The sequence below is a fragment of the Phaethon aethereus genome (assembly GCF_964289735.1).
Source record: "Phaethon aethereus genome assembly, chromosome: 1".
In the NCBI taxonomy this organism is placed as follows: Eukaryota; Metazoa; Chordata; class Aves; order Phaethontiformes; family Phaethontidae; genus Phaethon; species Phaethon aethereus.
Genome location: NC_138575.1, coordinates 61,286,254 through 61,310,078, shown reverse-complemented (window position 1 = coordinate 61,310,078; position 23,825 = coordinate 61,286,254). Strand labels below are relative to the sequence as shown.

Sequence of the window (23,825 nt, the reverse complement as noted above, 5' to 3'; positions counted from 1 at the left end):
AGCGGGCGGCCGGCGGAGCCCCGGCGCAGAGTCACAGGGCGAGCGGTGAGGCAGCGGCCGCTGGCTGGCACGAGGTGCGCGCGGCCGGTACTGACGGCAAGGGGTGGGCCCGACCGCCCCGGAGCGACCGCCGGCTCCTGCTCTTCCTTCGTCTCTCCGTCTCCGCTCGCCCCGGTGGGGGGGCTCTGCGGGGTGATGTGTCCCCGCCGGGCGGCTGCCCGCGCCGTCTCCGCCGGGTCCTAGAGCCGCCCGAGGCGAGGCCCCGCGGACCCCGCGCCGCTCGGCCCCTTCTCCGCGCGGGGCGGCGGCGGCCGTTGCTCGCCCGGGCGCCGAACGGCGGCGCCGCGCCATGAGCGGCCCCGCGGGCGGCGGCCGTTCCCGCTGAGCGCCCGCGCCCCCGGCCCGGCGGCATGGGGGTGAACGCCGTGCATTGGTTCCGCAAGGGGCTGCGGCTCCACGACAACCCGGCGCTGCGGGAGTGCATCCAGGACGCCGACACGGTCCGCTGCGTCTACATCCTGGACCCCTGGTTCGCCGGTTCCTCCAACGTGGGCATCAACAGGTGGCGGTGAGTGCGGGGCAGCCGGCGGGGGGCCCAGTCCCCGCGTTACGTGTGCGGTCCCGCCGCCTCCCCGCCATCCCCTCCCCTCGCCGCCCGGCTGGGCCGCCGCCAGCGCTGGCTGCCCTCGCCCCGCCGGCCGCTCCCCCCCCGCCACCCGCCCCGTGGCTCCGGCGGCGGTGTTACATCTGCAGCCCCTTGCGCCGGCCCGGACCGCGGGGGAGGAAGGGGGGAAAGCGGGAAAGCCTCTGGCGGAGTGTGGGCCCGGGTGGGGCGGGAGGCCATGGTTTCCCGGGGAAGGGGGGCGGGGGCTGGAGCTCAGAGCGGGGCAGCTGCTGGGCTGCAAGCCCCCGGAAGGAGCAGCCCGGAGGGCTCCTCTCATCTCAGCGCCTCTGGGCAGCCAGAAACCCCGTGCCGGCACAGGGTGACTCCATTCTAGAAAAAAACCTGTTAAACGGCTTGATTGGTTTAAAAGTAAATTCTTAGAGTCGCTTTCTTGCAGGGGAGGGTATGTAGTGTCCCTTCCCAGAGCATGCAGATCTATTCCTGCACCTTCAAGCTAGGTGTGGTCCTACGCCATACAAAAATAAACTTTACTGTGGAGTTGTGACCGACACTTCCATGCTAAATGTGTGCCATAATAAGGCAGAGATTAATGGGACGTCGGTGCATACTTATCTTGTGAAATTAGTTAAAACATCACTAGGGATCTGAAAGCTGTTACCCTTCTGAAAGGGTTGATAATGCAGTAGTGTTCTTGTATCATCTCTCCATCCAATGTCAGCAACTTGAAATGCTTGTGAGCTTGGCCTGCCTAGAATATGATGCTGAGAAGAGTTGCCTAATTATGGAACAAGCACAGTGAAACTTGGCTTAACACCATGTCATAGAAGAGTGACAAAGTTGAGATACTTCGGGTTTACCTCTCTTCAAGGATTATTTCTTTCAGATTTAATAATTTCTATCCCAGGTCATTAAATACTTTGCTAGCAAGGTAACTTACCTTTGAAAGTGGGGTGTTTTGTTTTGTTTTTTTTTTTCAAATTTTGGCAGGTTTTCCTTATGGTCCTATTTCTGGTTTTCAAAAGATAGAAATACTAAAAATGCTTTCTGTGAATTTTGACTTGATGGTTACTCCATTTTCACTGACAAAAACAACGTTCATACCACTTAAGGAAAATATCTAACAATTATAGTTATCTGAGGGATCTATGATGCACATTTCTTTTACAGATGCTTTAAATTGTTTGTTTTGAAGGGGATTAACTTTTTTTTAATAACAAATCCTGACTTTATAAAGAAAGCTCAGAAGTCCTAGTTTTATGGATGCAGCATGAACAACTACTCAAGTTTTGAAAGACTGCGGGCAATTGGCGCAAGTCTAAATGTTAAAGAGATCTGAAGAATACTTCGTAGGTGTTTTGCAATTGAAATGCTAAACTTTTTTGTTATATTCTCCGAGCTAGTGAATGATAGACAAATATGAACTTTGATTCTAGCAAAAGGAATTTTATGTCTTCAGTGCTACTGCCCTGGTTCTTCAATGACTAATATGGTTGTTAGCTAATACAGTCCTTGAGTACATTTGTGTGTGATGCATTTGCTACTTGGTTTATCAGTGTTCTGAAAGACAGTTAGTCCCTGCACTGGCTTTTGCATTTGCAGGAAACCATCTTTTTTCAGTTGCTGGTTAGAGGGGCTGAGTTTTTGGTGGTGTGGGTTTATTTGTTTGTTTATGTAATGAAGAGAAGCATTTTTCTTTTAGCCCTTCGTGTGCTTCCCCCACTGCCGCCCCCCCCCCCCCCCCCCCCGATTTCCCGGAAGAAGGGTAAATTACAACTCCCCTATCCAAAGGACTTCAGACAATCTCCCGGAACTCAAATACCCTCAAGGCATATTATGCACATGGATTTGAGTGGGAAATCTCACTGCCTTCATAGCCTGGTTTTGTGAGATTTTCAGGTTTAAAAGTACAGTAACTTTATAGAATAACTGCCTGCTAGAACTGTATGGTTATTAGAGTGATCTCAATAAATTTTTATTTAAATAAACACTTACTAGTTTGGAATGAATCCATTTTAGGTTCCAATGGTTTTAATGAGCTATTTTTAACCAGTTGTAACACATACATTCACAGTATGCAGACACAAGACTTACGATGCAGTTTTTTGGTTTGCCAGTCTCATTCAACACCTGCAGTTAAAAATGAAGCATTTTATTTCCTTGGTCACTTGATGACTGTAAGCAAGATACTTGCTTACATGCCTGTGGAGTAGGGTGTTGAATTAGTCAAAAATATTTTGAGACTAAGAGCATTTGGAACATGAGTCAAGTTTAATCTTCTGGTGTGAATTTACAGTGGTCCTTTCTTAGTTTGAGTTGCTTGACATGGAGAGTTTTACGTTCTGGTGAGTTTATAGTCCTAATGCCCTGGGCAAAACTCTTGTCTGTCAAAGTTCAAAGTATGACTAACACAATGGACATGAGGAAAAATGGTGCAAGAGTATGAGAAACCAGGAGGCTTAGTTTCTTGCTAGAAGTAATATTGTCTCTCTGCAAAGTTACCACTTACAGTTCACTTTAAAAATGTGTTTTAAATCTGGCAAATAGCAGCCTTTAATACATAGGTCCTTTCTGATTAACTTTTCTCTTTAAACAGTCATGTAACACTCATGAACTAATATTTTTGTGTAATTGCACTATTGAGCAAGCCTAATTACTAAGCAGTCACATGGTCTTACTGACCTCCTTTCTCCTGGCATTCAGCCTACCTGTTCTGAAATCACGAATGCTACGTAATAAATGCCAGGGCCTCCCTCAACTCGCTTCATTTTTTTCAGGTTCTGTTCTGGTTCTTATTGTTCCTTCTTTCAAGCTGTCAAATCAAGATGTGCTTGCATTGAGACATGCTTGTTCTGTATAATGAATTTTCCAGTGTTGTTCACAGGTAAAGGCTTGTGAGAGAGAGGTTATTCAGTGCAGTAAAAGGTGATGGAGAAGTGGTGGAGGGAGATGCTAAATGGAAAATCGCTCTAATACTCTCATAAAATGTTGTTAATTGCCCTTAAACTTTTGGCACCAGAATTAGCGTGCATCTAATTGTGTCAACAGAGCAGACAAAGAATGTAACTTACGTACTGCAGCAAGTAACCATTACCTACTTCTGAAAAAATGTGTTTGTATGTGCTTACAAACTTTTCCATATTAAGGAGAATGGGATGCATGTTTAGCGGCATCACTTATGAGAGGGTGTCATTTAGCCCTGGTTGTAGTACAGAGTGGCAGTTGATCACAATACCTAAAAGAAATGCAAACATTCTGTTAGTTGCTGCATAAGAATTTACTTTGGCTAATAATTTACTTTTTTAGTTTGTCTTTTTGAGTGTGTATGTATGTTTTTGATATGCTAGTTAAGACTGGCATGCAGCAGTTGATTTAAAAAGATGGACAGCCTAATCTTGCCGATCTTTGAATTTCTTTTTTTTAATCATGCCTGAAGAGAATAACTTCCACTTTTAAAATAAGAGTAATACAATTTGTTTTGTATATCTAGTAGATTTTGTGATAATGTGTTCAACATCTTGCAAAGTTAGCTGCTGATGTTACGGCAGATGGTCCTGTTGATTTAGGAGAAAGAAAAGATGTGATTTTTCTTAACATTCGCACCTCAAAAGCATATTAAAAATTAAAAACCTGAGCAAAAAACAATGTTTAATTTCCAGCACAATCACTGCAATTCATGGAAGTGGGAGCTTGGTTTAAAAAATTAAAACTTGAACATACTTCCGTAGCATCTGTTAAATTTTGCCATTCTGTGCATCTGGTTTTGAAAATATGCTTATAGTTTCAGATTATGTAGGTAATGAGTTGTTCTACAGAGGCCTGTTCGTTGGATGTGGGATTAGTAAGGAAAGTTTGTCAACAGAATTACTGTGAGTGATTTTAGTTTTAAATAATATCATATCTGTAATTCAGGCAGGTAAAATTTGTGTATTATACTTAAAATTTTTGTGACATGCTTGCTGTGTAAAAAGGAGTGCACCAAAATAATTATGACTTCCCTGCTAAAAACATCCCTTTAGGTTTGTTTTCACGGTCTAGCACATAGGATGAAAAGCTGTGATTTATGAAATATTTAACATCAAGCCATTCATGTAAAGTCTAAATAGAGACAAGGCTCTTGGTTTTTCAGCTACAAAGCTAGACATACGTCAGGTTTGGGAGTAACATCAGTTTTGTATATATTCTGTAGATACTTTGGGGTTTCTTTTACAGAGTAGGTAACCTGTGCTGAGCTCTGCTGCTATAGCCAGGGTGCAACAGGTCCACAAGGGAACTTCAGTATTCCTGTGCTGTGTTCTAGACATACCTGTCATACCTTTTAATGAGTGGCTTCAACTCTATTGCAATGCACGACTTGGAGCACTTTTGTCCAACCAGCCCGCTAAATTGAGGATGATTAATCTGTAAATTTCAAAATCTGTTATCGAAGAGTGGTAACTTGTTTTCAGAAGCCACATGTTCAGATGGGAGTTCTGTGGTGCTGGTGGTTAGATTGGAGAGACCTTCCAGTGCCACACACTTAGGTTGCCCACCTGTCCTCTTTCACAGAAAGCCCTGTCTACCCCAAAAGTGCCTACAGTTAGTGATTCCCTCTACAGTTTATCGTGTTACATGATCTAGTCCTGTGATTTACAAAGTACGTCAGTGAACCACACTGACGTATGTCCTCATGGTTTTAATTCTGCAGTGTTGATGAAATGGGTGGTTCCACCCTTTCATGATAGCACACAGCCCTGTGGGGAACCAGGTTAGCTTGTCAATCTGTCCGAAAGAGATTAATTACCAATTTTGGTGGGATTAGCTCTGTGGTAGATTGTGCCAGCAAAAAGGTCATGGTAGTAGTATTGAGGAGGCGAGAGTAGGAAGGGCAGGTATCATTTGTTTCAGTGGCAGTATGGATTTGTTCCAGATTAAAATGGCCATATAACTGTGGCCTGCATTGCTTACGTGTGTAGTAAACACCAGGTGTTTTTTGGAAGGTGATTATTAATTTCTTCTGTGGCTTGCCATTTGTTGACACCCTTTGAAGTTATATTGCCAAAAATAAGTATCTGCCTTTCTACTGTGTTAGTGGAAAGGCCTGATTTATTTTTTGTCAAACTGTCAGAATATGAGAAATAGCTCTGCCAGCTGAGAAATTACACTATGTTTGTTTGCTTGTTTTGTATATGGTCTTGTATCACCAGATTCTGTAATGTAATTATTAAATTGGACAAGAAATCTACACTGGTTGGTCTGGAGAGAGCAAGCAGTATTGCAAATCCAATTTTGTAAGTGTTCTATAAGTTGTTTTTTCCAAGTAGCAGAAAAATTCCAGTGAGCATTTATACAGTTTGCTTTTTGACTGCAAGATTGATCTTGAAGGAATCTTAATTCCTCAGGTTAAGAAGTTTTGAGGTTTTAGAGACCTAGTTTTACATTGCTAGTCTCCAGGTTTGAGGATATCAAGAGAAGATCTGGGTAAAGTATTCCTGATATGTAAGAATAGCGTGTGGACTTTGAGTATCAAGGGACAAATGCAGTTTTGAAACAACTCTGTAGGATTATTTCAGTCTTCCTTCTTTTGGGACCAGAAATCTATTTTTGTTTTATTTTACTTAAGTATCAATAGACTACGTTAATTATTTGAGCAGGGGAAGGTAATCCTGTCTGCAACTTATGGTGTCACCTCCTCTGGTCATAAAAGGAGACGGTGATAACCCCCAACAAACACAATCTGTGGTGAATGTGAAAGCAGCTTTTTTTAGGCAATCAAGAATACAGATTCCCCCCCCCAACTGATCAGTATGTGGCAGTGTCAATGAATTCTGCATCAGTTCTTCAAAGCAAATTATTTTATGTATTATCATCCTCTTTGGGCCATTTTCATGCAATAAAGTATATTTTCCTGAGTTTATGAAAATGTGTCCATTGCTAGCAATGGAAGCTATTCTTTAAACATATTTCATTATGCAAATATTGCAGGAAAAGCTGTTTATCATTGTACTACCTAAGCTTTTTAGTCTATCTACAGCATGGAAGCCTTTATTTTCAAGGAAAGTGATTCTTTTCTGTACCCTCTCAATGCCTGGCAGGTTTTCAGGTTAGTTATATAAACTGAGATAGGAGGAAGGTCAAGCTTCCAGCTAAGTTGACCATTTTTTCAGTGTGGAAGTTACACTAAAGTCTGTGATACATTAATTTGCATGCTGAAAGAAACTTTTAACTGTAGGGAGTTTTGTGACCTTCCCATAGTGGCCTAAAAAGGCAAAAGTCAGCTTGAGCATGACTCGGTTGTGTAAGTAGCGTGGGAGTATGTGGCTTTGATTTAGAGGCTTAGTAATTTGCGTATCGCATTTTAGCAGGTTTAATAGCTGTGTCTTTGGTTACCTCTAGGAAAGGACTGGATTTGATTACCAGGGTAAGAGCTTCATAGTATTTTGATGCAATACCTTTTACTTAAATTTTTCAGAACTCTAAATACGGAGCAAAGTTAGTTTGTGTGCTTCTGTATGCTTCTGGCTTTCAAGTTCTTTGCAGTCTAGGTCAACAAGTGAACTAGAATTCTTCTAACCCTGAAGCGTCCATATATTTGTCAGGTCACCATTAAGCATTTGCTTTCACTTCTTTGGAGTTTTTTGTGTGTGTTTCTTTATGCAGGAATAAAGCTTTAGTGGAGGTGAAGGATAAGACTGGAAAGGACTGGGGAAAACAGGTCAATATTGTAATGGTCTGTTTCAAGTGTATAAATGAAGACACCTGTGGCAAAAGTCTACATGTATATCTATGCTTTTAGAGCAGTTACGAATCTGAGAGCATACCAGTTACTAATGGCAAGATATGAGTAAAAATTAACACACGAGCTTTGTTAGCATTAGTGTAGACAGTAGCTGAGCAGCACTGAACAGACCTTCCTAAAATACGCATTTTTTTTCTCAAGTTTTGTGCTTTGATACTTTTTTAAGAATTGCATTAGTATTTGAAAGTCTATATTGGTAAACCTGGGTAGGAAATAAAAATTTGATAATACTTAGGGTTTCAGAAGTAAATTCAGGTGTCAAACTATTGCTCATAATCTCTTTGAGAAGTGCTAACACAACAAGTTCTTTGCACTCGGATGGAACCTGTTCAGATTATCAGAGATGGAAGGGATTTCTTCCAGTTGAAGATCAGTCAGGATGTGTCCTGGAAGTCCAATTTCTGTGTTGGCAGGCATGTATGTAATGTACACTTGAGCTTTTGTGTTGTGTTGCTTCCTCCTGCAACTAAACTAGAGAAATTTTCTGTGCCTGCTTTTGAAACTTACTTTATCTCAGTGTTTCTTGATCTGTAGGAAAGCATTTCCTTTCCTGTTTGTCACGTGCATTCCTTTTTTTAACGTCTGCTAGTATGTTTTTGACTTTTGCACAGCTGTTAAAAGTAAAGACTGCAAAGTTCTTGCAGTAAAAGTTTGATTCCTTTCAGAACACAAACTCATATCCTTTCAAAATGAAAACCGGAAATGTTGAAAAAAGTCTGCTTAAGCTCAAATGGGGAAGTTGTGAAGTATAAATACATGTCATTATTGATCCTGCAGTGATGGAGATGAAATATCCACAGCACAGGCTACTTAGGAACAGCTCCTGTAAGGTAAACTTGTATTTTTCTATCTGTTATATATCCAAAGCGTGGAATGTATGCCCTAGGAAATGCTTTACTTTTTATAGTAAGGAACCTGTGGAGTTCAGTGCTGGCAGATGACTTGGTTTTTTTCTTAATGCCAGTGCCAGTATTTTACTTACCTTGTAGGCAAAGGGTAAACTGTGCTGCAGTTGAGAGGGGCAAAATAATGATTGAAAAACAGAAATAGGAGGAGAACTTTCATCAGAAAGATGGGTAAATAAATAGGTAACTCCTTCACGTAGGTTGCTTGTTATTTCATTCCTTGTATAGTTCGTAAAACATGATCATGGTCTGCATGGTTACAATTTTGCTATGCACTAAAGATACAGAACACCATGGCAAGCTTTATCTCAGTTTTGCAATCTGTACAGTTCTGAAGTACTGGAAAAGTGTACAGAGAATTGTGAGACTGCATTTTATAGAGCAACTGGCTTTAAAAGTAGTTAATTATTTGATTTCCAATACACTGGATTAATTGAAGAATGGAGTAAAATTTTTCTTTCCTATGTCCTCTTGTGAATATCCTCTGAGTTGAAATGTTCTGTCTGTAAGTTCTGTGGCAGCAAGGCATTTTTTTCCTTCTATTCTTCATATTTCACATTCTTGAATAAACAAACTCATTTTTTCAAGGAGTCTTCAAGTAGAAAAAGAGAACAATGCAGCTTTTAGCAGAGATTGCCTACTATTGTTTCCCTTATTCCCCTCTGATGGGAGAGGCATGACTCTAGCTCTGTAAAACTGAGATATGCATTTAAAATAAAGTATTCTACGGAGTAGTTTTTGTCATACAGGTTTCAGAAAGGTCTTTGATATGCGAGGAGGGTGCATTTTGGTTTTGTTCTTTGTTTTTGTAAGTTTTACTAATAGTGAACTTAAGAAGTTGAAGCTATCCAAGTGTTAATGAAGGTGATCAAGCAAAGGATGTCATGTAAATTATTTGTTTTATTTGGGTTGCCTAGGGATAATTCCTGTGACTTTCCATCATTATTTTTCAGTAGATGACAGGCTTAGTAACATCTAGTTTACTGTGCTTTATCTGTGTTTCTTTTTAGACAGCATAGCTGTTGGCTGTTTACTGTTTACTGCTATTATGCAGTATATCCCAAATCCTGTGAATGCTTCTTTAAATTACTTATGAGTGACTTTTAAATTTTCTTTTTTCCAGCATACTCTTTAATTGGTATGACCTGGAAACATCCACTAATATGTAGTTTCTTCAGTTTATGATAAAGGAAAAAGTTGTAAATCACTGTGATATTGATAGCTCAGCTTTAGTTGTGGTACGTGTTCCCCTTTTATTTCAAGGCTTTCATAATCTGAGGAGATCTGTATAAAGATTAGTTTTGATCACATATAGTCATGGTGTTTTTCAGTGAGCGGGGTTTTTTTAATTTAATTGAAATTTCCCTTCTGTAAGCTAGTTGCCAGTAAATTTACTGGTGAGAATACTTTATTTCAGTGGTAGTGTGTTTTTCTTCTAAACCATGAAGTAAATCATGTGTTTCTGGGAATAATGTGGATCCTCCTATTTTTGCATTTTAGGTTTTGGCTTTCTGCATTCTTTCAAATACAGCTGCACCAACCTCTCTTTTTCAGTGCCAACTCTGAAACATTGTGATAGTTTGCCAAAGAAAAGTTCTTCAATGCTGTGTTTACTGAAAGTTTTACTCCAGTTCTTTACTACTTCTATATGAGACAGCACAATGGAGCCTGTGATTTTGGCACTGGAGGTCACACTTTCAAACTGAAAAGTGTTACTAGTGATCAGATGTTGCTCTTGCAGCAGCAGCCTTTCTGATTTTTTTTTTTTCATAATCCTACAACTTTTTTCTTCTACTAGTCCATCTTTCTTCCAGAATCCTGCTTTTTTGCAGTTGCTGCTCTGTGGCTTGTCAGGAGCAATGGTAAAGTAAAAATAATTTTTAGGTTGGTTGCGTTTGGATTTTTTTGCTGTTCTGTTGGAAGAGTATGAGATTTGCAGGAGTAATTATCTCATTATATACTATTTGTTCCCAAGTGAAAGTGCGGAGGAAATTTCAAAAACTTTTCCACTCGCAATACCGTATTGTTACAGATTCCAGTATTTTTCCTGCTGAACTTACAAGTTTTAAGAAGACTTAAGGTAAATGAAGCTTTGGAGAGCTTTGCTCTGTGTGCTTTGCTTTTCTGCTTTTGTAACACGAGCTGTATCCGTCAATCTTTCTGTTAAGTTTTCATTAGGATGAGGTAATGCATAGCTTGCCTTTTGTTGGAATGAGTTGTCTTTTGCATGGAAGTGTTAGTCTCTTGTGCTTGCCTCTTAAAATTTACCTTGAATGAAAGCTTTTGAATTCGGGGTTTGCATAAATTGATCAAAAAATACCTATGCACAAGTCAGTGAGATTGATGTTTGAAGCCTTGTAGGCTTATTTCTACAGGCATAATCTGTGTTTTCTTCATGAGGTTAAGATATAGTTCAATGAAAAGTTGCACAAGTGATCTTTTTCCTTTGTCTTAAGGTTAATGGTCATTAACAGCAACAGTAAACAGGAAGTTAAGTAATTGTCAATGTTACTTCCTGGGTTTGCGTGGTACCCTTGTAGCTCCCCGCTCCATGCAGTGTTAAATAGGGTTTAAAAACATGCTAGCTTTACCTGTCATTCAAGAGAGTTTTTCTTTCATGGATATTTAACGTTACTTAGACCTGTAATAAAGCTTGTGCTTGGATGGCAGTACTGAAGCAGCCTGTTTGTGCTGAACCTTGCTGCCAGCTGCTGACTCTGGTAGGGGACATATTGTTCACCAGTTGCTCGTTTTGACACCTTCCGCTTCTATTTTTTTATCAGCTCCTCTGGTTTTGAACATTGGCTTGGTACTTTTTGAACTCTGAGGACATATTAGGTTTCACTTAACCTTTAGCAGCCAATGCTTCTAAATATGACACGGAGGAGCAGAACCGACCCACTGCTTGTACCTGCTCGAAGCCTTTCTCTGTCCTGGTTAGGAATAAAGTTCAGCTGTGGTACGGGAATCCTCTTGGAGCAGCTCTGATGGGAAGGAGAAATTCTGCTCCTACTACAGCAGTTACATATAACTGGAAAAGTAGGTCATTGTGGCAGGGAGTAGTCCAAACAGCCGCCCGGTTGCTGCAGCAACGACCTACTTTAGGAAACTATTTTTGTTGATTCATATTGAAATGTTCTTCTTACAAATGGTATAAGGAAATGATCAGGTTATGAGACGTGTAGCAATGAAAGCTGCAGACTTTGTAGACTCCCCCTGCCCTCCCCCCCTTTTTTTCCTCTTTGGTCTTGCCCCTTGATGTTGGACCTGTGGGGATTAAAGCAAATAAGGTTTGTTTTTCTTCAGTTTGACCTCTAGTGGGGAACATTTCTTCTTGCAGGTTCTGAATAGCAATAATACTTGTCAATGGTGATTAAGTTTCCAGAGTTTGGAGCCTACAAATGCTCCCCTATCATTTTTGTATATAGAAATAACTTTGTAGTTTGACCAAAAAAAAAATCTTTCTTAGGAATTTCTCTTTTCTTGAATGCTAACAGTTTGTCTGGATATTCAACGGCTCTTACTTTAACCTCTTTGTCTCCAACAAAGTTTATCCGCCTTCAGGAAGGTAAGCTTTGTGCCCCCCTTTTTTTCTTTTTTTTTTTGCCTCCTCCGCTCTTTAAATTGTCAGTGTTCCTGTCTACATCTTCTGTATTGCTATTAGTTCTGATCCTGGCACAAGCAAAGTGGAAAAAATCAAGTGATTCTTTGTAGGATGATGTTTTCCAGTTGTCTACTTGTACTGGGTTTGCATGGCAAGGTTTTGGTAGCAGGGGGGCTACAGGGTGGCTTCTGTGAGAAGCTCCTAGAAGCTTCCCCTGTGTCCCATTGAATCAATGCCAGCTGGCTCCAATGCTGCTGGTCAAGGCCGAGCCCATCACGAATGGTGGTAGCACCTCTGGGATAACAGATGTAAGAACAGGTGGGAAGAAAGGCACAACTTCAGCCAGGGGAGAGGATTGAGAATATGTGAGAGCAATAAGTCTGCAGACAGCAAGGACAGTGGAGAAGGAGGGGCAGGAGGTGCTCCAGGCACCAGAGCAGAGATTCCCCCGCAGCCAGGAGTGAAGACCATGGTGAGGCAGGCTGCAGCCTATGGTGGAGCAGATATCCACCACCTCCACCTGTAGCCCGTGGAGGACCTCATGCAGGAGCAGGTGGATGCCCAAAGGAGACTGTGACCCCATGGGAGGCCCACACTGGAGCAGGCTCCTGGCAGGACCTGTGGCCCCGTGGAGAGAGGAGCCCAGGCTGGAGCAGGTTTGCTGGCAGGACTTGTGACCCCCTGGGGGACCCACACTGGAACAGCCTGTTCCTGAAGGACTGCACCCCGTGGGGGACCCAGGCTGGAGCAGTGCGTGAAGATCTGCAGCCTGTGGGAAGGAGTCGCATTGGAGAAGTTCATGGAGGACTGTGTCCTGTGGGAGGGACCCCACACTGGAGCAGGGGAGGAGTGTGTGAAGAGTCCTCCCCCTGAGGAGCAGTTCAGACAAGGTGTGATGAACTGACTGAAACCCCTGTTCCCCATCCCACTGCACCACTGAGGGGGAGGCGGTAGAGAAATTAGAAGTGAAGTTGAGCCTGGAAAGAAAGGAGGGGTGGGGGGAAGGTGTGTTAGAATTTGGTTTTAGTTCTCATTATCCTACTCTGAGTTTATTGGCAATAAATTAAGTTAATTTCCCCAAGTCGAGTCTGTTTTGCCTGTGATGGGAATTGCTGAGTGATCTCCCTGTCCTTATCTCGACCCACGAGCCTTTTGCTATATTTTTTCTCCCCTGTCCAGCTGAGGAGCGGCTTTGGTGGGCACCGGGCATCCAGCCAGGGTCAACCCACCACACTACATTTCTTTCAACAGTCAAAGTAATAAAAAAAATTATATATATATATATCTGTGACTGGTGTGCAGGAGGTGAATTCTGGTAATTCATTCCTGTTTTCTGAAAGGAATGGGTAGACAGGGAAAACAAAGACCTTGTTAAAAAAATTTAAAAAACAGTTGTCCTGATAAAGGTTTCATTCTTCATAAAATAATTATTCATCTAAACTACTGTCACTTCTGCAGAGGTGATTAAATATTACTTTTTAGTTATCAGAATGTTCCGCTTAATTAATCTTGAAAAGTTAGGTAGTACAGTTACTGCAAGTGAGGTACTTTCTGTTGGTCCTGACCTTCAGTATTGCTGTGAGCTGTTGCAGATGTGGCAGATGAAGACAGCATGTTTATCTAGCGGTTACTTGGATTTTTTTCATCTATTATGTCTTGAGCTATATTTTTTTTTTTACCAGGGCTTACTTTACTAAGCTATGTGCATCTTTTTCATCAGCTCTAGACTTTGAGATGGAAGGCCTCTGCTGCATGAAGTGAACCATTACCTCCATTAGTCTACTTGTATGCTAAGAAGGTTTGTCCCAAAGTGGAGTTTTTCTGGATTTACGCAGCTTAATAAACAAAGCTGTATTTCAGTTATTTGGGTTTTTTAATGTTTTTTTCAAATGTTGATTCTTTCTGTGTGATTATTACTCAAAAACTTGAACACATTTTGTTCCTGTTTACCTTGTATTCAGATGTAAATGACTAATTTCAGTTTTGAAAGACCAGTTCAGAAAGTTTTGGCCTTTTTAATTTATGAGAGTAGCAATGGGAAGTTAGGATAATGCTGAATGTTGGACCACCATAAGGTGAGCACCACAAAGATGAAATCCAGTCACTTGTAATTAAGATTTTCAGGAATAGCTTCAGGATTTTTTTCTGTTGTCCAAACTTTCTACCAATTTCTGTGTTTGCTGGTAGACTTCAGCTCTATCCTTAATTCTCTTCTATTAGTTTAATAGATTTTTCAGATATGGGAAGCTGTGATGGAATTATACCTTAAGGACTTGCGATTTATATGGTATAGTTGAGAAATACATTAATTTTACACAGTATTTCATTTCTGGGAAACTTTAGCAGTAATTATAACTGTAAAAAAGATCACTAAAATGTAAGGAAAGGAGAAGGATTTTATTAAAGTAAATGAGGGGCAGTATAAAATTTGTCCTTCAAAATCAGATTGCAAGACTGTATATTGTTATAGTGCTTTTATCAGGCTTGCTCTTTTGAAATGAGCCATAGCTGTTACTTTCTCATGGACAGCTTAGATTGCTGAAAGTAACGTGGCTAACTATTTTATAAAGCAGGCCAGCTCTGGTTTAATTACATCAAGCCTTATGAGCTGCTCATTTAAATAAGAGAACTTCAGTACATGAGAATAAGGAGTCTTGAATTTATTTAAATATGAGCATGTCTGTACTCTCAAGTAACTTAGTTTTGTAATTTGCTTCTAGGTGCTATTTCCCTAGCTGTCCCCACTGCAAATACATTTGTTTCCTCTTGGGTTTTCCTTTATGGATCCAACTATTTTCTCTCTGGAAAGAGTAGGCATAAGGAATTAAAGTCAAATAATAAGGACTTTGATTTATCAGATTGGAATTAGAGGATCAGAGAAAAACAAACATAGAATATATGCACTAAAGAATGAAAGACAGTGGGAGGGAGATCTAGGAAGCTGTGAACCTGTTAAGTCTCATAGCACCAGAAGGCTGACCTTTGTCAAGCAAGTTGAGATGTTTGTTGCTAGTTATATGGGAATAGTTTAGATGAATAATAGGTGCTCTTTGAATCTGAAGTTAAGATCTGGATCTTTACAGAAGCTAAATACACTATTTGCTGTGACGTATGGCTCACAAAATAGGAACCATGCAGTGCTACAGGCTTGGGGAAGAGTGGTTGGAAAGATGCCCAGTAGAAAAGGACCTGGGGTGCTGGTTGACAACCGGCTGAATATGAGCCAGCAGTGTGCTTAGGTGGCCAAGAAAGCCAATGGCATACTGGCTTGTACCAGAATTAGTGTGGCCAGCAGGAGTAGTGAAGTGATCGTGCCCCTGTACTTGGCACTGGTGAGGCCGCACCTTGAATACTGTGTTCAGTTTTGTGCCCCTACAAGAAGGACATTGAGGTGCTGTAGTGTGTCCAAAGGACAACAACGAACCTGGTGAAGGGTCTAGAGCACAAGTCTTACGAAGAGTGGCTGAGGGAACTGGGGTGTTTAATCTGGAGAAAAGGAGGCTCAGGGGAGACCTTATCGCTCTCTACGACTGCCTGAAAGGGTGTTGTGGTGAGGTGGGTGTTGGTCTCTTCTCCCAAGTAACAAGTGATAGGACAAGAGGAAACAGCCTCAAGTTGCACCAGGGGAGGTTTAGGTTGGGTATTAGGAAAAGTTTTTTTCACTGAAAGGGTTGTCAAGCATTGGAACAGGCTGCCCAGGGAAGTGGTTGAGCCACCATTCCTGGAGGTATTTAAAAGATACGTGGACATGGTTTAATGGTGGAGTTGGGAGTGTTAGGTTAACAGTTGAACTCCATCTTAAAGGTCTTTTCCAACCTAAACAATTCTATGATTCTATGAATGAACCAAATACAGATTGCAATTTGGGAGATTATGAATGTCTTCTGAATAGGACAAGAATTTTGTGTATTTCCTTCTTTTGGGGAATGCTAACCTTGAAAAGGTAGTTCAGTTGGAATGAAATTAATGAGGAATGATATGTAAGGAAGTGCTAGCTTTTGTGTACAATGTAAGCTAGGTTAGATTCAAATTACTTTGTTGCTCTTAATAGAGCAGTACTGCTTGCTGTAGTTGGTATTCTAGTCCCACTCCATATATGAAATGGTGTTTACTACTTAGCTTCAAAGGCGATGCACCCAAAAGGACTTAGCTTGGAGAGAATAAATTTTACACGTGGCCTTCTCTCAATTATTCTTCGAAGCCCTTTCATTCTTTTTCAAAGAGCTGAATTTGTTTTTTAAGAACCTCTTTCCTCTTTTATGGCAATTACAAATATTTCAGCTGTACCTGGGCTTGGGTGTATCTTGCATTCTTCCTCAATCATAGCTCTGCTTTGGCTTGAATATTAGAAGAGTAGTAAATATTAGAGGAAAAAAGCCAAGTGACATACTTCATGGTCTGTGGTTGGTTTTGTTTTGCATGTGGATCAGCACTTACTAAGTTATGAAAGGTGCTGAAGTCCTGAATTGCACCCTGAAGGAGCTGCTTTTTCTCCACTGACTGTAAAGTAACCCCGCAGGAGATTAGTTAGCTCCCACAGCCACTTCACTTAAGTATCTAGGGTTGAATAATGTGAACTTTTTCCTGCTCTTGTGTATAAGCTTAAAGGATAATAACTATATGAAATGTACTATTGTATACTTTTTAGGAGTGGATATTGTATGTTGTATTCGGTGAAATAATGTAATATAATAAGGCATGCCTCTGTGACCTTGATTTGGTAATAGGAAAATATTACTATGGCTTGCTGCCAAAGGATGTGGTGGAGTGTACATAACGCTTAAATCCTGTCTGAGCTTAATCTTCTTATAGTTTCATAAGAACATACTGCTCACACAAAGACACATTGGTTGGTGGGAATCAAATAGGAAACTATTCTGATAAAATACTAAATATTTGTATATAGGTACACAAAATTTGAGGTGCTTCTCAGTGTTTCATACTCTATTTTGCTATTAGATGAAATCCACCTTATGATTCCTGTAGAAGCTAGTATGAGGAATATGTTTACCTAAAAAACACTGGACTTTCATAATGACCTAACTGAACATGTGCAAAATAGCAGATACTTATGAAAGGAAGGCTCGTGTGTGCTCTTTCTCTCTCTTCTCATGAAGAGGAATAAATGTTGCATAATTTATTAATACAGCAGGGTCCAATGCTGTAAACTATATTGACTCAAAAAAATGTGGTTGATATTATACAGTATGTAAGATCCTTTCTTATTGAATTCAGCTCTACTAAACTCTGAAAGATGAAGGAGGAATATCCTATAGCAACATTGGGAAAAAGTAATTGAATAGGAAAATAAAACTAGCAGACATTAGGCTGCTTAAGATAATTCTGATAGACAAAGTCTGGGTGGCAATCAAATATCCATACTGACAGGAGTCTCTTGTTTGACTTTTCTTTCACTGGAGATATTGCAATCAGTGGCTTGACATGAGGACATGTGTGGATAGATACTTAGAAAGATTGGTCAAACAAAAGTTTGGATGGATTCTGGAAGTTGACAAGTCATAAGTAAAAATATTAATTAAACTTAGGAATGAAACAGGTTTTAGCATTGTTTCACTCAACTTTTTAAACTTCTTCCTCCAAATGAGGAAGCCTAACTAGATTCCTTTCTTTTGTGTGGTACCGGCTGTGCAATCTAACACTCCTGCCTTGCCTAATGGTTAAATTCACAATCTGGATCAGTTTGGAAAAAAACCTGAGACTGAAGTTTCTTGATTCTTAGCACCACCGTTTTCAGATGTGAATGATGCCTGGAAGAGAAGTCATTGCATTTTAAGTCCCCTCAATTCCCGGCGACTGTCCTCATTTCATACTGGCAAGGATGGTTCTATGTGATTATGGTTTCTGGGTATTTATTACTCCTAAAAATAACCCCAAACAAGACTTAAGAACAGCCTTAAACATTGTGTCTGTAAGTATCTTTCTTGCAAGTCTCCTCCTAAATAAAAATGCTACCTTTTTAACAGACTGCTGCTGACTTCTTCCCTGGAGAAAGTCTTTAATCATGCTAATAGTGCAAAGGCTGCATGATGTAGTGCTTAGTTTTTTTCATTTTGTTAATGGTTAACTGTGTTAACAATTTGTTATTTAACCTTTTGAATTTCTTCCTTGATGCTACCAGATTATTTCAGTTGCATGGTAGCTAAAATTATGATCTGTACTACGCACACCAGTTTCTGGCAGTCACTCTTAAGATCCAGGGGGGGAAGAACGTTTAGTTTAGATTTCAGACCCCAAGCAGGCTTTCCATGATTGACAGCAGGGCAGATTGTGGAGTTTCTTGGAGTAAACAACTAAGATCTTATGTGCATATCGTCTAGAGAATGTGGTCTTCAGAAGCTTTCATGAAAATTTTGAGTATCATGATTAGATGACCCTAAGCAAAATGCGTGTAATGCCCTCTAAGAATGTTGCTTGAAGACAGGTATTCTTTGCTCTGGCATCTTGCCTGTGTTACAATAAGTTAGTCTTTTCTGCCTCCCTCTATCACCTCAGTCATGCATATACCTTGCACAGTTTGCTACTGTGAAATTAATGGTGAACTTTTCCTTCCTCTGGTTTGTCCAAGGCAAGTTGAAGACCAGACGCAGAAACCTGGGCTGATGCTCTAATCTGATAAAAAATATCCCTGCATCCTTTTTGTGTCTTTTAATGAAATCATGTCATGTAGTGTTTATATTCATTCGAAGTGAAAAATAAAGTGCTTTCCTGTTGACTGTTAGGCTGAGAGGAAAAAATTGTTTTAGACTGCAGACTCAGAAACGTGATCTGTTACTGTAGGGAGAGATTTAAATAGCTCCTAATCGCCACGCTTTGGTGTAAAGTATAATAGAGTTCAAGCCTAGTAGCTCTTACTTCATAGATGCTATAAAGAAACTTTGTCTCAAGAGCTCATATACTGAGAAGAAACTACTTTTTATGAGATGGAGGTTTCATATTTGGTTTCAGATCACAGACTAATTTACCATTCATTTTCATTTGCGTTATGCTGTGAAAGGAACATGTTTGTGAACATTTTGGTGTATCTCTTCAGAGAGAAAGTTTAAATAATTTCGCTTTGTCTGTGCTAGAATGCTGCTTTTAATTATGTTTACATGTCTGCACTGAGCAAAACACTTGTATGTTCCTGTGCCACAGTAAGTGCCCGTGCATTGCGTTAAAGTCATTCAGAACTATTTTCACTTGCAAACAGGTGTTGCCAGTCAAAATGATACCTTGGAAAGCTAAAAACTCTTCTCTTCCAGATGCCATAATAATTCACTGTGACAGTGCGTTGAATGCTGAGAATTACTATTTTATTCTTTTTGTATTGGTATGCTTAATATGTGTGGGGGTGTGCATGTTGTAGACATGTTATTACTCCTCCCTGGCATGTGTATGTTATAGATGAAACATTAATTTGCTAAGACAGAGATAAATGCAACACATTACAATGCCATGCCAAAATTAGAGAAAGTGCTGGAATTAGCAGGTGTCCCAGGGAGCCGGTACAATTAAAAAATTTCCTTTCATGTAGGCCTATTCATGTAGGCATACGTTAACATATGTTCAGAAGTTCTGAAAGGTAAAATTTACCTTCCTTAAATTCAAAGTAATTTGTATCTGGGTATGCTTGAAGCTAGGTGTTAATTAGCATGTACTTAACCGTAGTAAAGATGTTATGCTGTGTCTGCAAGTTCTAAAGGTATTCATGAGAAAAAGAGGAGGTGAAAACTTTGCTTGTGACAAGTAGTTGATTCAACTCTAAGTTGCTTGGTAGTGGTTGTATCTAGAAGCAATGATCTAAGAAGGTTAATTTTTAATTGAGCAAGGCAAATCTCTATAAAGGCTTTCTTTTTAACAAATTTTATTAACACTTCAGTGAGAAAATGCCTTTACGTGTAGTATAGCATAACTATAGTTGGTGAAAACAAAATAGATGAGTAATTATTTGCAGCACATTTTGGTAAAACACATTTGGTTCAACTGAAAGATTCAAATATGCTTAATGAACTGCATGCTTATTCTGTGTAACCACTTGTAAACGGAATCTGTGTTCTGACAGTCAAAAGCAGTTACTATAGATATCATAGGGTCGCTGGGGTTTAATTTGGTGTATTATCTTTGAACAATATGCTTTCAGTTACATTCTTACAACTCAAACTGGTTTCGCTGTTTTTCATTTGTTCTGTTTTTGTTCAGGTAGGGGGAATGTATGTCTCCCCCAGCCACTCTATTGCTCCCTTCCTGCATACATTTAACAACTTGAGTGTCCACCATTATATTTGTTAAATACATCAAAGAGTTTTATGGAGATTGAAATGCAGGAGTGTGGCAAAAGATAGTAGAGAGATAGTAAGAGGGGATTCGGGGAACGAACAAAATAGAGATTAAACAGTATTAAGGGCAACTTTAGGGATCTTGGATGTGAATTGGAGACTGGGTCAGTGCATGTAATCTTCTTCAATAGGATTTTGTGCCAAGTCCAGACTAGAAGTTGTATGTTAGGTAGGAAGAAAAGAGATTGAGAAATTGGAGGCAACTGAGATGCAAATAGGGAAAAAACCTAACAAATTCCCAAAAGACAGATGATTTTTTTTTTTTTTTTTACTTTGAATAGTTATGAGCATTTTCTGTGACCAATTTATCTTCATACCCTTTCCCTATATTCTGTGATACGAAATTAAAAAAACAAACAAAAGCAAAACCAAAAAAAGCACAACAATAACAAAACCCCACCAAACAAAAAAATCCAAGCCTTTCCTGGACTGTTCCAAAGGCATCTGGGACACTATTGCAGTTTGTCTTCATAGCTTTTTGCGAAGTGAAGGCACATGCTCTTTGAAAGCAAGATTCAGGTGGGTAAGATTAGTGATAAGGTCTGTTATTCCAGCTTTAAAAAAAAAATGATAAAATGAATGTCCACTTTTCAGAGTCCATCTGGAAGTGACTTTGGCCTGGGAATGTTGGGGCCCAAGTTCTCTCTGATAGAAGCATATGTGATTCTCATTTCATTCTTAAAATTATTCCTGTGGGGTTTCTAACTAATTGAGTGTATAGAAGTTTCTTTTTAGATACAGCATCTCTTTCATGATCTTGCTACTCCGGAGCTTCCCCCCTGCCCCCCCCCCCCCCCCCCAATTAAAATTTAGCAAAGTGAGAGAATGAGACATTTTTGGCTTGTTACAGTTGTTAACCATGTAAGTGTAGCTGCCAGCCAAGAAGCAGTTGTATTCTTGTACACTGGCTTCCTCTCAGAGTTGCTTGCTTTCTGTTACCCTTGCAGGTCAAGTGAGCCACACATTTCTGGCATTTAATAGTAGCTAAGGGGTTTTCCTGCCAGACTTCTATATGTTACTTTTTATAATTTTTTTCCGTATAAAGTTGGAGGCAATGTGTGTTAGGTAGGTATCACTTATATGTAGCTAAATCTCTAGAAAATGTAAAAAAAGTTGGTATGTACATGTTGGTAGATACACATACAGTCATGTGTGCTATATCCCTCCTAGAAGGTGTAGCATTTTCATTGTAACTGGTTATTTTTTAGGATTCATCCTTGAAAACCTAGGTGTTTTGTGAACTCCTGGTTGCTTTTACTCCTTTGTAATGCTCTGGGCGCCTGCAGTGCTGCAGCCTGCCCTTCCCTGGTAGCTCTGTACCCACTCGCCCAGGCTGCGGGCACAGTGCCTCCAGCCTCCAAGGCACCGCTTTCCCTGCGCTGGTCTCGGGCGGTTGCTCCTGTGACGTTATCCTCGTGGCCTTGCACCTGCACATAGTGTTGTTACAGGAGGCTCTTTCAGCAGTAAAGGCCTACAGTGTGGGAATCTCCTCTGTTTTTACCCCCTTTGGGTGTAGCTTTTGGTTTATGGCTGGGGGTCCAATAACATGCACAGAGGTTAATGACCAGCAGGCTCTGACTCAGCAGCTGTCCTGATCACCATGCACTTTGATGATGCCAATGGCATTGTAAGTAAGGACAGCTGACAGGGTTTGAGCAGCTCCTGGTGAAAACTATGATGTTACTATGAACAAAAATATTGTGGAGGAGCCACTTGTTACACTGGAGAGGAATCCAGGGGATGGGCACTTATCTGGGGACCCCTCTCTGGCTGGCTGGCTGCAAGGGAGAATTTTCATTTTTCCTCGCCTTCCTTTTGTTCTTCACCCAAACAACTTTCACCACTGGAGTTATTTTTAGTTACTGTGCCAACTAATAAATCTTTGCACATGTGAACCTGTCTCAACATTGTTTGTGCAACTACCTGTTTTTCTTCAAGACTTGTGTATTTGCAGCACCCCACCCCCCTTTTTTCCCCCTTATTTGCTGATTTCTCATTAAATAATTCAGGTGAGGTTGCAGCCAAGATGTGTGAAACTGTTATATAGGAGGCTGGTTTTATAAATGAAGGCCAAAGGGATAGTTATGAGCACGTAGTCCTGTGGTATGCCATTTTTAGTAACGGTTCAGGCTGCTGTGTTGTAAGAAGGACTTGGATTAAGTTTAGTACAGTGTGCCAACAGCTGATTGTCTGTTGGGTTTTTTCCCTGTGGTGTGCTTTTTTCTTTAGAGTGACAGGATACTTCTAGTTTTAGTTAAGACTTGAGTATGTTTTAGTCCATTCCAGAGCTGAATAGTGTTGAGGTGAAAACTTAAATGACAGTGCAGTTTGGTTTTCTGAATTCTGTATTGTCGAATATGTTATATGGTATTGAACTATTGTAAGCTAAGTGTAATTAGGATGTGAACATGCATACATCACTCAAATACACACCAAATACTGAAGGTCTGATAATTTTTGTTGGATTGTTCTTCTTAGTTCCCTTTTTCTATTGTAAAATGATCTGGTTTGCCTCAGAAAATAAACGTTTCGTTACAATTTCTTGCAGATTCCTGCTTCAATGTCTTGAGGATCTTGATGCCAATCTACGGAAACTGAATTCACGTTTGTTTGTTATTCGTGGACAGCCAGCAGATGTTTTCCCCAGACTTTTTAAGGTAAAGGTCACCTTGCAGTTGTTGTTTCTATCCATAAATATGACTGATAAACTAATTTCAGCTAGGAATATTTCTTGTACTATATACTTCAGTGCGAGCTGTTATCCTTGCAGTTTCTTTTCAAGGTTGTTATTGTTAGATTTGGGGTTTTCCCCTCTAATGTGCATATCACCAACTGAACTGAGTTGCTCTTAGACTTTACAGTTTTTGGTTTATTTCTTTCCAGAAATTGAACTGATTTCTAATGGCTTGCTAAGTGTAGGTAGTGTATATTTTCCTTTCCAGGTTCCCTTTGAAATACTAAAATATAATGCTGTGCATGTGAATCCAGGTTCAAAGCCTGACCTGTAAAAGCAGTGTTTTATTTAGGCCAAATATCTCCTATGGTTGCTTTTTGGCCATTAAAAATTATTACATAAGGTGTTTGCTGGTAGTAGGCTTGGTAAAAGCATAGTGCAGGTGAAAAGCAATTTCTAGTCAAAGAAGTTTAAAGCTTTTGTGGGAAAGGGCCTTATTATTGAGCAAATTTAAAACTGTGAGGAGTTGTTACTGAGATAAATTTGTCTTACATGGATAATAATGTACTTAAGGTACCAACACTATAATAGGATACTAAACATTAACACTTTCCAGATTGATTTTTAAAGTTTTTATGGAACGACTGGATTGAGGTGACTGAGATGGGCAAGACTGGGGGGCAGGGGGGAAATCTTTTTTTCCAAAGAGATCATCTGTTCAAGGTCTTTATTCCCAAGTCTTCAACACGAAGCTCAAAACTCACATTTCTGTCTTTGCTGTGCTTTAGTTGTGATATGCGAACTGGGTGATACTCTGGTCTTTTCTTGATTTCCCCTCAGTGAAGAGTTTCCTGCAGGAGTACTGTGGCATCAGTTGCTGCTTGCAACCCTCATATATTCAGGCTT

General features: G+C 40.3%; 1 protein-coding gene across 4 annotated transcripts in view; it reads left to right on the top strand.

Moving 5' to 3' along the window:
* Nucleotides 1–215: 215 nt before the first annotated feature.
* Nucleotides 216–23,825, top strand: part of CRY1 (cryptochrome circadian regulator 1) — a gene marked incomplete at its 3' end in the record, with an annotated part of 37,867 nt that continues 14,257 nt past the window's right edge. For 3 of the 4 annotated variants that reach the window (XM_081998543.1, XM_081998544.1, XM_081998542.1), the window contains exons 1-2: nucleotides 216–568; nucleotides 22,794–22,902. In XM_081998543.1, the coding sequence (XP_081854669.1) occupies nucleotides 411–568; nucleotides 22,794–22,902 (267 nt within the window). In that variant the 5' untranslated portion in view covers nucleotides 216–410. The remainder of the gene's footprint in view (nucleotides 569–22,793; nucleotides 22,903–23,825) is intronic. The other variant, XM_081998545.1, reaches the window with a different exon arrangement.